The following is a 17,870-nucleotide window of genomic DNA, read 5'->3' on the forward strand; positions in this document are numbered from 1 at the left end:
AAAGCCTCATACCACTCAAAATTATCAACAGTATCATAGCATGTCCTGAACGCAAGATATCAAAATGGAAGTCCTGCTGCAGTACCCTAGAAAGCAGCTAGGAGGCCTATTGCGAACTTGACCTTCATTTTCCCAACCACTACCCATCTGTCAAATATCATGAGGATACATCCACAGCTTTTATAGTTATGCCCTAGTCACAGACACACACACACACACAGACACACACACACACACACACACACACACACATACAGACAGGCATACAAACGGCACCGAAAACATAACATTCTTCGCGAAGGCCCTACCTTGCAGTGTATATGTCACACTTACCCCCCACAGGTCTTGGACCTGTACTTGCATCTGGACCTGGATCTCACGAAATCTAAGCATTTCTTCTAAATGCCAAGAAAGGACCCATCTATACTCCAAAAAGTATGAATATCTATTAAACCTTTGTGAGTTATCCAGCCAGCAGAGCTGCAACCAATTCAAACTTGGCACATGGGAGAGTTTACTGCACGGAAAGTTGTGTTCAAGTACGTGTAGCTGGTAGTGTTGACTACCTAGAGGAGGAACTACAAAGGCACAGCTTTCTAAAGTGACAGGGTTGCCACTTGGAAGTTGTGAGTGGCTATTGCCAGTATTGGCATGAGATACTGACATGGAATCACAACCTTGGCATGGCTGACAGTGCTGCCTGCTGGGCAGAGGCTGGGAAGGTCAAATGAGAATTAAGTGGACTCTGACTGTTATGTCTAACTTGGGTGGAAAAATGATTTATTAGAACCATCTATTGTTCGTTGTCATGAATTACTACATTGTACTTTCATGCTATGTTATAAGTTACTTAGTCTAACTTGTGCATTGTAAAAATATCAAGCTGTATTGTGTGATAGTTTTTATACCTCAGGTGCTTCACATGTTTTCTTGTCCCTGTAAGATGGCCCCTCGTTGGTGGTTTGAGTCATACTTTTCTAAAAATACAAATATAGCCATAGTAAAAGTTTATTGGCACAGTAGCATAAACAGCCCTAATAAGATTGCTCCCTTATCACGTCCGAACTGATCAGTATCAGAGGTTAAAAACATAGGCTTGCACTCCACAGGTGCCAGGTAATTCTTCAACTTATCCCTTATTGCTGTCATTCATTGCGGAATTTTTATAGGTTACTAACCACTCTGCACCCTCCAGCATGAATTCGGTTCTAAGACATGCAAGAGGGGACAAGGATAATCTCCTGGCGGATCTTCCCATGGCAAACTGGCAACTGCAGGTCTTGGCTGGCAGTTACAATTTCAATATTGCCTCGAGAAGATCCACTTGGATATTAGGACAAAGAACAACGTGTAATGTTTCCCAGAGTTGGAGAATGTGCTTCATGAAAATGATGCTATCAACTATGTACAAAATTGGTTCTGTAGTAGGACATGTTATCTGTCATGCAGCAGGGGTGGTGTTGGGACACCCTGGCAGTTGCCCAGGTCATGCTTGTGGATAGTATTTCACTGCTGATATTTCAGAGCTAATTGCCAAGGGTTCAGTGCAGTAGATAGTATGTATTTTCACACTGTCCATACCTGTTCTCTCAATCAGTAATCTGAAATGATAAGCTCAGTTCTCCCTATTGTAGGCTCATCCTATTTGGTAATGATGCTGATATTTCATTTAGCATATGTCAGCTGTGAGAGGGTTTAAAAATTGCCCATTTGTGGAATAGCCCATCTAGTTATCAATAGATGTTCTAAACGAGTAACTCACTGACAAAAATTATGATTTATCATTGTATATAGTATCAGATGAGGGATAGGTGCCTTTGTTTAACTATGTTGGACTCATCTATGTGTCTGAACTTGAGAAGCAAATTTGCACACCAATCATCAAAAAGGCTTTACCACTAGAATATTAGTCTATTCCAGAAATAGTCACCTAAGGAGATGCCATTGAAGAAATTCCATTTCCCACCTTCATTTCAGATTGGCAATTTTGTGTGAATGTACATTGACTTTGTTATGGATGATACAGTAGTGCCATATAGCTACGATGGCATTTATGTTTCGTGCAAGCTTCCCAAAGAACATTTCACCATCCACAATTGATTCAACCATGAGAAAGTACATGTACAGTACTAGCCACTGCTGTCGTAATGTATTTGTGACAAAGATTTACTACTGTACAAGTATATTATGAAAAACAAGTTGATAGCACAATTAAGTCTCTTGCATCAATTACATGTAGCCTGTGCTACACAATCTCTTGCTGTCGGGGCTTATTGGGCCTTCAATGGGCCTGACCAGTGGAAGGGCTGCTAGAAGCTGGATTTAGTTTGAAGCTTGTGGCGATGCGGTAGTGCAGTGGCAGGGTGTTTGGGCAGAACCAGAGGTCCTGGGTTCAAATCCAGGGTCTCCTGATTTGTCCCGTTGACGTTGTGCCCTTAGGAAAGGCTCTTTACACAATTTTCTACCCTTCACTCGGGTGAAAATGAGTACCTAGCTTCGGTTAGGGACGTCCCTCGGATAGGACGTTAAATGGCAGTCCCATGTTTGAGAAGAGCCACACCTTAAGCACGTAAATGAACCCACCACACTTGTCGAAAAGAGTAGGGGTCCTTCCCGGTGTGGGTGGATCAAACCTTACAGTCTGGTCCGGGTTGACATCTTGAAAAGGTGAAAGTCACCTGTTATGTCAATCCTTCCACAAATGTGGTAAATCTCAATTAATAGTCAGGCTACAATTGCAATTGTATTGTCATGTTCACATATTCTTTGTGTCTCACAAGCCCAAACTGGAGGATATAAATGATTTGTTGAAATTGAACACAACTGCCTTCAGGCATGTCTTGAGGTACAGTAGAAGGTTGGCACATGGATTGACAGTACGACCCCCAGGATGTTGACAAGTTTGTATTGTCTCTACATTCATGTAGGTGATAATGTTTTGTTGTGTGGCCGATAACCCGTCTGAACCCACTTCAAGGGTAGGCGTAAGTCAAATAACACATAGGTACCAATGTGTAAATATTTGTTCCTGAAGGGAGAAAGCTGTTGGGTGGTTATGTGAGTGGTACAGCTATTGACTGTTACTGTTGTTTGATTGAGTTGTTTGGGCAAAAGGGCAAGAAGGGATCAATACATAGGTTAAATGGATTGTCAACATGAAGATTCAATCGTAATCTTCCTCCTTTGTGGGGAAACCGTCTATTGTGTGCCACTCAGATAAGATATTGCAGTGTATTTGTTACATTGATGTCCAGGCATGCTGTATGTACTTTGTGATAACAATCTACTGGTGACAAAGGAAGCTAAAGGCTTGTTTGATCACACACGCACTCCTTGGTTTAAACCTCCTTGGGTTGATTGCGGTACAGTTTGGTCTGTAGAGCGGGGTGTTGTTTGGCAGGGTGGAGCCTGAGTAAACAGACGTGTGTGTCACATCCTGAACTCACCCACAGGTCTCCCAGGTGTACCAATCACCTCCATTCTGCAGCTTTCAAATTACACTCTTAGATCTACATGCTTAACCACTTAAAGGTATTTACTTGTGCAGTTTATACTACCACCTGGTAGGGAAAGTTTCCAGCAGTAAGTATAGAATGTTCTGATTTTACCTGGTGATTTTTGAAAGTTGTTAACAGCAGTTGGTACAAGTATGCTCAAGCATTAGTCATAGAGACAGTTTAGATAACAGCTTAACTTTCAGTTTTATTTTTTTTCATCAAGATGTGTATGTTGATTTAGCACATAAAAGAGGTCCTATAGAATATGCAGTATTTGTTGAAGAGTTCCCCCCCCCTGTTAGACAACCTCCTTTATTTGGCTCAATCCATCTCCATGTCTTGTTATGATGATTGTCCTGACCGTGGTGCTTATTTAACAACTCTGTAGTCACCGTACTTGAACCGCAAGTTTTCCACGCAGACATGTTTCTCTACTGCATTAAAAAAGTTGCTGTTCATAGCAGAGCTCAAGATTTCTATGGTCAAAAGTAGCTCCTTGTAGTAGAAGCCAACATGACTGATTGAGCCCATTGCTGCTGCTAGAGAATTACCACCATTGACATCCTCATCCCGCCTCGGCCCGGGCAGCTCAATTCCAGCAGATGTCGTGTCTCCCCAGTCAAACACCAGGCAATAACGAGCCGTGTTTATGACACATCTGAGTGCAAAACTTGTACCATTACCGCCATACAGAAGGCCATCTTCCCAACCTCCCTATCTAAGGGTCATGGAGGTAATTTCTGCTGGTGCCATCAGTCTCCCAGAAACACCTGGACCATAAATTATTGCTGCCATTTCAACACCATCTGAACTTTCTTCCCACAAGGCTACAGTCTGATGGACGCTGTTCGTCATGGCGGTGGGAACTTTTGCTCAACTCTCACTGCAGGCTGACAGATGTATGTTACAGGTCCTGACGAGATTGTAGCTGTAGGAGATACAGAGGGAGAATATTGTATATGGTGCTCAAAGACCAGTTTATTCCATTCAGGGTAAAACATCTTGTACTAAGAAACATATTTTGCATACAAGGAGAATTACTCCAATTGACATTTTTGTTTCACATCTGTACCACCCTACATGAACTTGTAAGAGCACTCCAGCTCAGTGTGTGGTGTGGCCCATCCATATATTATCCAGCAGCGGACGTGACAGGTGCGGGTAGGTGAGATGGTGGCCAGAGGACCAGAACAGCTAGTTTCCGTGTGATGACCTTCGCAAACAAACCAAATTACGTCCTTACCACTCAGTCTCACAGGAACCCGAGTGGAGAGGACATAATGTTCCGGAGAAAATTGTTCTGTGATGATGGATTGTACCAGGGAGTGGACTGAATCATTCTCAACGTCTTAGCACCTACGCCTGATTTATTTGTCATTTCAGTCAACGACTCTAAATGAGAAATATCACGAAAACAGGTTGATGTTATATTCATCTTCTCAGTGGACTAATTTTCTCCTGCTGCATGCATCATTTGCAATTGGAATTTCTTGGTGCATAACAACAGAAAATTTGTATTTGTTGTTTTGTTGCATTCTCAACTTTCTTTTTTTTAGTGGTAACTTTATATCATTATTTTACATGCCACTTTTTATAATGATGATGATGAGGCTTTTACCCATGTTGATGTGAATATCACTCAGTTTATTGGGCTGTGCCTCATGGTCTTAGCTGACTCCAAGCTGAACAAAAAAAGCTACAGCTAAAAGAACCTGGAATTGAGTTTGGAACTTGTGATGGTATCATGATGCCTGAGTACTTTGCTGGTATCCTAGATCAGCAGTCCAGTCCCAAGCCTGGGGTGGTCACTCCAACTTTAGGCATGGTATTTCTGACAGAGATGTCCCACATACTTCATAAAAGTTATCATGCCATCAAAGCTATCATTAGTCAAGTAACTCAAATTCAATGTGTTTGTCTGAGATATGGACATTGATGTGACTTTATGAGTCAGATTCTTTCCTCCACCCCTGAGGTCATCAGGATCTTAACTTCATGCCAGTGTGGCAGGCCAGGCTTTGATACCTGGTGCAAGAGTAGGAGTTCTCCATTAGAAAGTTTGTCCTACTTCTAATATCTTCTGCCAACATCTGTTCTCAAAACAATTTTCTAATGAATGACTCTATAAATTTATTTTCAGGTCTGCGTCCAGCTCTACATCCCTACCTGCTAAATGATGTGCCCATAATGAGTACATCCCAGTCTTCCTCTTGTTCACCTGTTCTGCTGTATAGTTCATTCCTCCTTCCTCATCACTCCCCTCCTGTTCTGCATCACAATTCAAACAGGCACAATCAACCATCTAATTTTCCCCTCAAATGACCACAGACATAATGTTATTGCATATTAACACTTTCACCCTCGGAAAATTGTTAATTGCAAAACCAATTAACGATATAGATGTAAGCGTTCCACTTGAGACTTGGGATGAATATTAAGTGCAGACATGGAGCTGACATATTCATCACACAAGCATATATACATATATCTCCTGTCTGATCATCTTGTACTCTCAATTCCTGAGTAACACATATTTCAATGGCAACAAATTTTGCCTAATGTATAAGAAGGATATTTTTCATCTAAGTAAAGGCTGCAGGGGTTTTGGGATTAATTTTAGGATTTTACAACGGACAGTGACATTAGATTATGGATATTGTACATTTCTTTGGATAGACATGATATAGACCAAATACAATTGTTTCTATTTGTATTTTTGGTTATTTGGTTAAGATCCTTTACACAAATTGGTAACATATCACCATAAATACAGAGCTGCAAAGACCAAACATCTTGAAAGGAATGGCATAGAGTCCATTCCAAGTCACCAAGAGGATTTTTAGATAATTACAATTAATTTGAAGTATTTTTGATAAAAAAATATCTAAGTCACAATAGTTCAAATTTTTTGTTTTTAAATTGAATGTGAAAATTTGAATTGGTTCTTAATTGCAAAAGTGATAATTTTTCTCCTTACTATTGCACAGTACAATGGCAAGGAAAATTTATTGGATATTATTGATTTTTCTCTGCATTACATCCTCTCAGCAATAGCTAAATGCCATTAAGTATCATGTTTCTGTTCTCCTGGATTATGTTCATTTTACGAGGCTATATTTATTGATATCTACTTTAGACAATAGAAAAAGATGCATATCAGTTCCTGTGGACTCATGGGGAACTCCACAGCTATAATCTATAATTCCCTCCAAGTGTCCGATACTTGACCATAGATTCGTGAATTAGTGCCTGGGGCAGATATTAATCAAGCTACGTGTATTAAGGAAAGACAAATCAATTCATGTCAATGTTTAGGAGACTTTAATGCAAACCATCGCTATTAAAGTCATTCCTTGCAGAAGACAGTGTCTTGTGCCACAAGATAAGACACAGTTGACCTGTGATGGTAGAGTCAGTTCCACATTCTCTTATCTCTTAGAGAGTGTCTTTGGCTGCCTTGCAGCTTGATATTTGTGTTGGTTCTTTGAAATACCAGAGTCGTAATGGCTTAGCTAATGATACAGTGGTACATGTATACCTACATAGAACATTCAGACACTTGACGAGATGGAGACAAAAGAAGTATGTGTGGATAAGAGATTGAGCAGCTGGGATCATCCTCTAAATGTAATGGGCTCCTCTTCAACATCATAGAAAAGAAATGTGTATTATCGTTTGTAACAAATCATTTTTTTCCAGAAAGCCAACCCAAGAGTCAAACCCCCCGAGAAACAGATTCTTCTTCAGAACTGAAACAAAGAGATTTGCACATTCCTGGTAGATTTGATGGACCATGAAGGGTTGGTAATATAGAGGGGGAAGGCAGTTCCCTTTTTCCTATCAGCACTTGTCGCTGTTCCCTTTTTCCTATCAACACTTCAATACTCCATGTTTCCTGATAACTTGAGAGAGATTTATGTACTCATACACTTGTTTTTCATTAGGTTATCTAGTGGGGAGGCTGCTTGTTAGCAACAGAAACAACTTTTCCACAGTTTTGATAGAACAGTCTGTTCAATGTGGGCCTGGCATATGTTAGGCTTCAACTGTCAAGGCCATGGAGGCAACATGTAAAAAAGTTACAGATCAATGCATTTCTTTCCATCCCAAAGACAATTGTTTTTAATATGATACTCTTTTCTTGCAGAGGCCAAGCCGACTCGAGGAAACCTTGGTAAAACTAGAGTGATCTCGACAAAGGCCAGACCGTCACGACCGATCAGCGCTCCTGTGCGGAGGAGGCCGCCGCAGCACCCGCCCCTCAACCCGCCGTTCCTGCCGTACGGACAGGGGGACAGGGAGAGGATCACAGGGGACAAGAGGACCTTCAACGTCAGGGCGTCTGTCAGGGGTAATGAGGAGGTGGGTCACAGAAGATATTGATTGTTTTTAAAGAAATAACACAATTTTGTACACTTAATCCTGTACATCGGAATTGAACAATAAATTACTGTCAGGGATAATGAGGAGGTCGGTCACATTAGATGTATAGATTGTTTTTAAAGAAATTAAACAATTTTGTAAACTTTTAATCCTGTACATCAGAATTGAACAATAGATTACTGTCAGGAATAATGAGGTAAGTCACTTTAGATATATGGATTGTTTTTAAAAAAATTAAACAATTTTGTACACTTTTAATCCTGTGCATTGGAACTGAACAATAAATTACGTGTTATACAAAATGTGGTATTGATCTAAGTGTGAAAGTGATTTGTCAGCTGATGGTGGCTTCATCATTAACATTGATAAATGCTGCTAGGTCAGGGTCAGGGTGGAAGAAAACTGGCCAATCTACTTTTTGCGGTCGACTCCTCAACTCCACTAGGGCATGGTATATAAATCTTGGTATGGGTTATTATTTTTCTAAGACACTTTGTCGTAGACTTCGATTTCCTCAGGATAGACGAGAAGTTTGCGGTGAAACATGGTGTTTGGTGAGTGTAGCCACACTTGATTTATGATACAATCACAATCTCTGAACCCAACACAAAACAGGGTGTCTGCAGATGTCCATGTGTCTCTCTGGTCTGTTTGTCATGCTCAGGGTGTTTCGGCTGGTTGGCAACTATCATCATCTGGGGAGGATATTCCTCCCATTCAGGTGCCAAGATCTGTCGCTGAGGCTCACAGAAACACAAAATCTTCTCTTATGGGGATCAAAGATGTCCAGGACGTTGTCTTTGAACTTGCTTTACTGGTATATGACAACTGTGCCTGCCTTGTAGGAAATGATCCACACTACTATGAAATGCATCAAATACAGTTTGCCCAAAACATTTGGATAGAAGCAATTTTCCAAGGATCGCCTTGCCATCACCAGGAGCTGCCACATTGTCCACGGCTCCATTTGGAAACATTGCTTGCAATTTTGGGCCAGGGAAATAATGTGGCTCGTATAATAATTACATTTCAGCCAACCTGGCAAGTCCTCCCAATGGTGTCAAATTATATTGGTAGGAGAAAAGGTGCCAGTGGAGTTGGCACATTTCACATCATTTGGTGACTCGCTGGCCTGGTGATGACAAGTCAATGCACTTTCCTCACCATCACCCTAACTGAAGCCAAACTGCATTGTCAGTAATGTGGTGCTGATGTGGTAATTGGAGACAGGCTGCATACCTGTATCTGACAGCCATCCAGGAAATTTCAATGAATGCTTTAGGAGACCGTGCATGCTGCAGTTCTGGTGGAACCACCTGTTGGATTCCCCTGGGTCTGTGCTGTCAGCAGTTTTACCAACACTGAACAGTCCTTATAGGCCTGGATGATCGCTTAGCCTGCTCTGAATGGAATGAAGCTAGCAAGACTGGCATCTAGGACACAGTCCTTAGTCATTGGCATCTGTGCTGCAGGTGAAAAGTGGACTACGTTGAATGGAAGAACAGTTTGCTAAATAGAATTGTAACTTGTTATCAGTTGTAATCTCAGATCAGATATTAAGAGAGGTACAGCTATATGCTTCAGGCATTGTGAAGCTGAATATACATGTACATGGCTGCATTTTCACAAAGGCATCTTTATCTCTAGGAGTTAATTCATGCCTGTCTTACTGCTGATGTTCTATCACATTGTCATAGATACTGTAAACGGTATGATGTATCAGTTGTCATTGTTTCCTTTGAGTGATGATAACAGGTGTTTGCAGCATGATAGCCATGATTGCTAACATTCATTGATACTCACAGTACCTTGGATCCCTATGAAACATCCACCTTCACATTAACTGACCATAAGGAGTTTTACCACATATGGGGGATGAGGAAGGAAGGTGACAGTAATAACAGCTTTGGCTATGAATCTGATCCTGTGTTATGCTCTGTATTTTGGAGAAGGAGATGAAGAAATGATTATTCACCATCAGCCGGGATCATTGTCCATAGCCCCCTGTGAAAAAAGGTAAAAGTAGGCCCATATCTTTTTTTAGGCCGTAGGGGCAGTGGGTTGTTATCCACTGTGTCTAGGGCATGGTATTGAAAGGCAGAGCCCACCCCTCCTCTTCCACCACCTTTTACCTCCCCAACCAAATCATATAAGTCAGGTACCCATTTTTACACTTGGGTGGAGTGAGAAAAGTCGTGTAAAGTACCTTTCCCATAGGCGCAACATCGGTGGCATTTCAGGGGATTTGACCCCAGGACTGTTACGCCGACACTGTGTCAACATTATCCTCCTGTGCACAGCCTGAATGTTGCATCTTTACATTATTTCACCTCACACAGAGTTTGTACCTGCTCAGGACTTCAGATGTAGCCATAATGAGGAACATTTATGACTGGATAGTAAGGAGCTGGAATAAGCTAGCCTGAAGTCCAGCCTTGTTAGATTTAGTCTGCTCCAAAAGGTTGCTACTCTGCCAACAGAGTAGCGGCCGTTGGGAGCGGACCAGAGCTACCAAGGCTAGCCTATGGGGTTGGAATAAGCAACATGAGCAGAAGGAGAAGAAATGTGGTTGGAATACACTGTGTATAGAAGCTGTGTGTGTTTGACTGGTGACCTGATGAGAAATAGGACAGGTTGCAGCCTTGATGGTGAATGTGTCAGCAGATCAGTATGACCATTATCCTTCAGAGTCTGGTCCTTACCAAACTACTCATAATACAGTTGGTACAGGGAGGCTTATACTGGTCTAAAAAGAGGATTGGCAAAGTGATTTTTTCACATCTTTTCCTGTTCTGACACAAGGAATAGGGTTTGTTTTCTTGATGGTCTGTCATGTCTGTCTGTCTGTTAAATTTAGTTTGCCCTGAAGATATTGACTAGATTATAAACCACTTAGGTAGAATAACTAAATGGACACTGGAGAAGAATAGACAGATGTGGAGGATGCTGCATGTGCTAGTAGGGTACATAAAGATTAGTTCTAGTTCTAGTTAGTGGATGTTGATTGATTCTAGCTCTGCCCAAAAGACTTCACTTCTTTTGTTAGTAGGCTCCGAATTTGGTATGATCTATTTTGGCTTCTCTCATCTCTTATCTTGTTGTCAGGAAGGAATTAAGTTCTAACAGCTGGCCCTTAATGCTGGCACTAGGGAGATATGGGAGGTATGGGCCTGGAGCAAGCAGCATGGGCGAGGCTGGCCCAATCAGTACATACTGATGGTATCTGCTGTTGAAAAATTGATAAATCAAAGTGCTTTCCCCTGGCCAATGTTGACGTGACATTTAGGCTCCTTCTAGTGTTTTAATGAGGATGAGAGGAAGCGTCATGTTTTGTTGACAGTTTGTGTTTGTTGTTGCCAGGTGTACCTCTCGGCCCTGCGAGCGTTGCGCAGACGAGAGATGCAGGTCAAGGCGGCGCTGGAAGCCAGACACAGAGATGCGCAGAGACAGGTGGCGCTGTCCAGGAGCCGCTCGGTCCCGCCGCCCAAGTCAGACAGCTCGCAGTGGAGGACAGAATACCAGAGCAACTTCCAACCCCAGTCTGCCGTCTGACAGAGTTGCCCACACTGTCAGTAACAGCACGACATCTTTAACTTACAGGACAGAGAAGTTCAAGAGGCTGCCAAAACTGTTAGCTGCAAATTGGCAAGTCATGCAGACAGAGGAGACACTACTACAGACACGACTGTTGTCAATTAAATGGCTACAGTCTTGAGAGTTACATTCCGCCAGACAAGATAATTTGTGATGACGCTAAAAAGAACATTATTATGGACGGGTCATTTACAACTTTTATGTAGCAGCCATCAGTAATCAATGTGGGAGATCACGCCATTAAGATTGGGAAAGTAGATGAGGTTATCGGAAAATTGTGGCAGCATTGATTGTACATTGTAATATTAATGGGAAATGGAAGAATGGGGAGCTGGATGTAAATTTTGAATGGAAAAGTTCCCCAGGTGTGCCGGACTAAATTAACTGGAGGATGAATGATCCGCATCACAGCGAGGACGGGTCAAAAGGCCAGATCTGCCGATCCTCCACTCTTTCTGAAACCATACGTCCTCCTGTGCACAGTATCTACATCTTCTCCTGGGTTCTCGTGTTTCCATGTAATTTTCCACTACAACAAGCTTGTTCTGAGAAAATTATCAGGTTCCTGGGACTACCGGGTACAGCTGAGTTATTCCTCCTCTTCACATTCCTCTGGGAGGGCGGCACAAGATTTAGAATGCCTCACACAGTACAGGCCATAGAATAGCAAACGGCCGCCAAGAATAACTGTGATACCTTATCGAGGTCTCCAGGTTCAATTATGCAGTAGTTAGGGAAGGACGGCACAGATATGAAGAACCAGCTGCAAACAGGTGGTATGCAGCCATATGGTATATTGGGACAATTTCGATTTTAACATGTATGATTTTATCATGAAGATAATATAATATACATAGAAAATATGTATAATCATATAAATATATCATATGAATCATGATTTTAAAACTTTTAAACAAGTCTTTTTACTCAATTAAGGTAGAAGGATATCAAAACGTGATAGAGATATTTGTCAAAGACATATTATAGAACATGTTATTTTTCTCTGGAAATCAGCTGTGTGAAAGAAAGGAAGAGCCTTTCATCATCTATCTGAGACTAATGTATGTTCCTGTAAGTGTGATCCACTGTCTATATTTGGTATGTTTGCCCTGTAATCTGTTGTAGGATGTAAATGGCAGGTTGTGGAGATGGTGAGGGCTGATGCGCTCCAGGTCAGGTGGCCAGGGGTGATGGGGATCATTGGGTCTGCCTGGTGCTGGGACGGAATATTAACCACCAAAAATGAAGCCATACATCTCCGCTGTGGTGTCATCCTGGGCCTGTCAGCCCTCTTAAGGTCTTTTGTACGGTCCTTTGAGATTAATGGGGTAAGACCAAGGATGTGTGATGTTTTTAAGTGACTTGTAACTGTCGAGTCCAACTATTCTGACTGCTAGAGGATTTTCAACTGAATTATGTCTGAAAGTATAATTAGTAGCTTTTGCAGCATTGACTTGATATTGTGGAAATCAATTGTATTTTTTTAAACTCATGATGTTTTGATTTAGATTACATAGAAGACATTTAATGTGAGTGGTTTCTACTGTCTTTTATGTAGAGTTAAGGTCTAAAGTAGACATGTTTATATACATACATGTATTAGGTAATAGGACATCCACAATTGGGCCCTTGGGTCCTTTCAATATTGCCAATAACAAGAGGAAATGGAGTTAGAGATCATGCCATGGGGGTCACATCCAACATAGATTAGACAGGATAATTGTAAAATTAAGTGTGTACTGCCTGTCCACATGAAAAGGGGCAAATGCAGTTTTTGTTTTTTGTGCACCATCTTTTGTTATCTTCTTCCAAATCTGGGTCCATCTCATGAGAGGTAAAAGGGTTTATGGAAAGCAAACATGTTGCATTTACAGTCATTTTGTTGCTGTAGCTACCAATCACACTACTTTTTACATGTTTCCTGTGCTATCTCAAAACATTCAGCTCAAGTCTCTAATATGCTAGCCTTGTGTCAAAAAGTACCTGGCACCAAGGCAAGACTGACAGAAGTTTACTGGCATACTGTCATTAGATACTAACACGAACTGTGTCTTATCCTGTTGTTGTTATACTGAAAGTCCTTTGTCATCCTTGTATGATTCTGCATATACACAGAGGAAAGTGTTCAAGTGTAGATAAGAACATTATTGGCGTGCTTCCTCCCATAGATTTTTCTCTGTTTGTTCCCAACTCTTTGCACTCCTAGTACGTCTGATGTCTTTCCTACAAATGTTTCCAGTCAAGAGAAGATAACATCTTACACAAGAAGGATTTTACCAGCTAATAGCTCAGTGTTTGAAGTAAACTACTTCCTAAATTGTAAACCATCAGTTTAAAAAGTAGAGAAACTTGATAATGAACTGACAATGGAGAAGTGACAGGACTTGTGGCAACCCTTGGAAGATGTGAAGATAATTGTCAGTGTAAAAAAAATGTACCTGTTAATGGTTTTACATCAGCAGTCCCTGCTGACTATAGATATGGCACAAAGAAGATAATAAGAAGCAAGAAGACACAGATGATGTTTTATTTACAAGGAAGACTGCTACAGCCTGTGGTGAAGTACAATTGTGATGCTGCCTGGAGCTGAACAGTTTCCAGTCAGCTGAGCGCTCCTGTCTGTAAAGGTGCCACCTGTCGTCTTGGTGCTTACCTTTGTCACTCAGCCTGAAAATTACAAACCCAATCAGAGGCAGCAATAAAACGGGAGCGATGGAGATTTCTTAATTACAAAGCTGATGATTTTTCAGACCCTGTTTCTGTGACAACCTGTTTCAGCCCAGCCAGCCATGTGAAGTGGTAGGCAGGGAAGACAAATGGGCTCTTCTCCTGTGTGCATTAACATGTGGTGAACCAGAAAAATAAGTTTACATGTTTGGCTGGAGTGGGTGTGGCAGCTACCTTGTGTGGTGATGGATGTGTACACCAAGCAGGCAGCCCCTACTGAGTGTTTACTCTGCACAACTGCTACTCCAGGGTACACATTCTCCCAGTCCCAGATGTGACAGGCCTGGCTGGCTCCAGGGAGCCTGCATGCTGCCAAGCTGGAGGAGCTTCCCTCCAGCCAAGGAGCCCCTTCTATGGTCAAGGCATGTGATCCACCCTGCATTGCTTTGGTCTCCTGAGTGAGGGGATAAAGTATTTGATAATCCCCCTGGGTGAACACTAAGTTCCTGTTATCTTTGGCACTTAGCAGCCCACAGCTCATGTTACATATTATTTTTGAGACTGGAAATCCACTTTCTCCATATATGACTAACTGGAAGATCCATATAATCCCGGCTGTATGTGATTACTAATGGACAGTCACCACAAGGAGGACAGTCTCAACTGCACCTGTTATTTCCATGCCAATAATCTTATGGATTACAAATTTTGAGGCCATTCTTTTTAAGTAGAAAGCTCTCTTACCTACTTAAGAAAATAGAACTGCATTGAGTCTTACAGAAATGTTATATATCATAACCATGGGAAGGTGGATGTAATTCTCTGTGTGCCATAATGACCCAAAGCTCTGGGGAGCAGAGGATGCTATGTAGGCATAAGGGGGAATACAGTATCTCAAATGGCATGATATGGATACTTAGCTTACCTTATAGTTGTCTAGTAGACAACTATAAGGTACCAGCAGGATAGAAAAAAAGTATCTGGCAGTATCAGAAAAGGACTTTCTTTAATCAAAATGCAATAACACATGATATAAAAAGACAACAATGAAGACAATGCAATGTTATATCTTTGTGACTTTTTATTCTATTGCAATAAGTAAGGGAGAAATAATGTTAGAGGCACTTTAGACACAGTCCACTTCGAATAATCGGAACCGGTTCCGAACCGGATCGGTTGTCTTTAGACCTACGGGCGGAAGGGCAGTGCGCCACCCGTGGTGCAAGATATTACAGTCGCTCCTCTCATATTTCTTATGTTTGCTACAAGCGTTTTCTGGCATATGAAATAGTACGGGCCCAACAAAAAAAGGAGGATGAGACGCATGTACAGGGACAGGCAAGACCAGGCTTGAACCTGCCGGCGTTCGTCCTCGCCGCGCTGGCTGTACTGCAAGCCGGGCACGTTGATCGGGTCATAGGAGAACACCAAAGAAGAAGCAGCCACGGGTGGCAGGCCCTTGCACTTGAAACATACGAAAACTTTCAATGACTATTGCACAAATGTTTCAGAATGAGGAAAATATGCTTCTATTGCTAGCGCAGGCTTATTAGCATATCATTATCATGACCCTGAAAGCGGTCTCGGAGCCAGTTTCCTCTTTACACACAGAGAGGAACCGCATCGACCCCCCGCTGATGTGGACTAGACCAGGGTTGGGATGTGGTCTGGTGCGGTTCCTGGAGAAACCGGATTCTCCTCTTTAGACTGGGAACGGGAGGCGAACTAGTCCAGTTAAAGTGGACTAGTTCGGGTAAAGTAGACTCAGTGTAAAGCCACCCTAAGAAGCAGAATGGCAGAATGAAGGGATAAAATATTTTAATACATGAGGTTAGTACATAGTAGTACGTATTTATGCTAATAGTGAACTTAGTATATCAGTAATTAATATTGTATTTATTTATTTTTGAATCACACAATTTAGAATTCACAAATTTGAATTAGCATTCCCTAATATTGGAACAGTGTACTCCGATTAAAAGTTTCAAATTTTTCTACTTGGTCAGCCCTGACATCACAATGAATGAATGACACACTGTTCAGTCTGTTCAGTCTGTAGTCTGTACTTGTGAACAAGGAGAATCATCAATCCTCCCTATGTGTTCCTATCCTGTGGGAAATATGTGATGTTACGTGTAAAGGTTTTCGAAAGGAAATGCTCTGACCCTTGACATACACAGAAGAACATACCTAGTTATCTCCTTCAAGTTGGTTACCGTTGGTACCTGCCCTCAGGTAAGTGTCATCACTGCTGACCAGAGAGTCCCCACTGTCAGCTCTTGTTTCCTCTTGTCAGCACACAAGTCAACACACAGCAGGTTTGGAGAATATTGCATTGATTTCAGCCAGTCTTTTGAAAGCAAAGAGAGACCTTGCGGCCTTTGACAGATGAACAACATCTGTTACATGTAACGTTGGGTAACCTAAATTCGGGATTTTTCCGATAATGGTTGACTGAAATCAATCTAGCAGAACAATGAACCATCCTTTTTTTCTATTATTCTGTCAGTATCATGTACTATCTTTGCACTAATCATATATATGGTAGATTTTGTCTCTAGTCGTGCTGACACCAGAATATTTCAACTTGAAACTACCGTGCGCCGCACGCACAATTGTGGTGCTGTCGGACAGGGGGGCACATTAATTCGGGAGAGAAGATTCGTCTTGAATATCTTACCGCTAATCACATTTTATACAGCAGCTATTCGTTCTATCCTTGGCTTGAGGAGAGTGCTATGGATATAGACGTGTCCAAGTAAAAAAAATACACGAAAAAACGGCCGTTCCGCACACATCAGGCCAGTTCGGGAACAACCCGTGTGTTGAGTCGGTAGAACTTCACTCAAAGTCGGCCCATCGTCATCATCGGGCAACGTGTAACGTTACATTATTCATGGGAAGTTAGCTGGATGCCGTAGCAATGGTAATACTACTATGTCCATGTGTTCCTTGTTGTGTTAGGAGCAAACTTTGAGGAAAATATCTTCCTCAGTCCACTATCACACGCAGCATTTAGACAAAAAAGTGTTCCTCACAAACCTTTGTCGTCTGCTTGACAACAGGATTCTGGTTAACAATATGGCGGCGGGAAAATACACGTGCCGTAGGTTGTAGCAACAGAGAGGAGTTTTGATGATTGATCACACTTAGAATATATAGTTGCAGGTTAGCAAAAGAGATTGTAATAAGTTGTCTTATAAATAATTGTGTTTAGCAGGCAGGAGATGTGACATTTGTCTTATAAACCAGCGAACAACCGTGCTGGGTGATTCTCCCACGAAGCCCCCAGACTCTGTCAATAAGGGACGGAGAGTTTTTGACGTCGCCAACTTCTAATGCATGGTTATCGAAGCTTTTCAGCCAGTGTTCTGAATACGTTAGTCTATCTGCTTTGCATTGCAGGCGTTATAACTGATTTTGCATCTAGCACATATCCCTAAATACCCCGTTTTCGAAAAATCCCGACTTTAAGTACCCCACGAATTTAGGTTACCCAACGTTACAATGGCTCACTCCCCTGCAACAAGTAGCTGAAAAACCAAGACGTGGCTGCATGAGGTATACTTTTAGCCCTTCACAAACTTCCAGTACAATGATCTAATGTGTTGTATCTGTTATGAAACTCATGAGAAGAGCATAAGTCATGCGTTACAAAAATGATGTTAAATTTCACTCTTCGTGGTCTCCAGATGATCATCCTTTAATACTGGGTAGTCTTTGCTTGTG

The 17,870-nt window shown here is 41.8% G+C and overlaps 1 protein-coding gene and 2 long non-coding RNA genes across 5 annotated transcripts in view; 1 reads left to right on the forward strand and 2 right to left on the reverse strand.

Annotated features, from left to right (window-relative positions):
• Nucleotides 1–13,007, forward strand: part of LOC136433356 (centriole, cilia and spindle-associated protein-like) — a 26,871-nt gene extending 13,864 nt beyond the window's left edge. For all 3 annotated transcript variants that reach the window (XM_066425490.1, XM_066425487.1, XM_066425488.1), the window contains exons 3-4: nucleotides 7,645–7,859; nucleotides 11,241–13,007. In XM_066425490.1, the coding sequence (XP_066281587.1) occupies nucleotides 7,645–7,859; nucleotides 11,241–11,432 (407 nt within the window). In that variant the 3' untranslated portion in view covers nucleotides 11,433–13,007. The remainder of the gene's footprint in view (nucleotides 1–7,644; nucleotides 7,860–11,240) is intronic.
• LOC136433357 (uncharacterized) lies at nucleotides 3,747–9,616 on the reverse strand. Its single transcript, XR_010755623.1, has 3 exons — nucleotides 9,120–9,616; nucleotides 5,664–5,765; nucleotides 3,747–4,425 (listed from the first exon to the last, which is right to left on the reverse strand). It is a non-coding gene; the product is annotated as an uncharacterized lncRNA (long non-coding RNA).
• Nucleotides 13,008–13,986: 979 nt separating the features above from the next.
• On the reverse strand, nucleotides 13,987–16,546 carry LOC136433358 (uncharacterized). The gene is made up of 2 exons (XR_010755624.1): nucleotides 16,332–16,546; nucleotides 13,987–14,595 (listed from the first exon to the last, which is right to left on the reverse strand). It is a non-coding gene; the product is annotated as an uncharacterized lncRNA (long non-coding RNA).
• Nucleotides 16,547–17,870: the final 1,324 nt, after the last annotated feature.

The sequence above is a fragment of the Branchiostoma lanceolatum genome, chromosome 4 (genome assembly GCF_035083965.1).
Source record: "Branchiostoma lanceolatum isolate klBraLanc5 chromosome 4, klBraLanc5.hap2, whole genome shotgun sequence".
In the NCBI taxonomy this organism is placed as follows: Eukaryota; Metazoa; Chordata; class Leptocardii; order Amphioxiformes; family Branchiostomatidae; genus Branchiostoma; species Branchiostoma lanceolatum.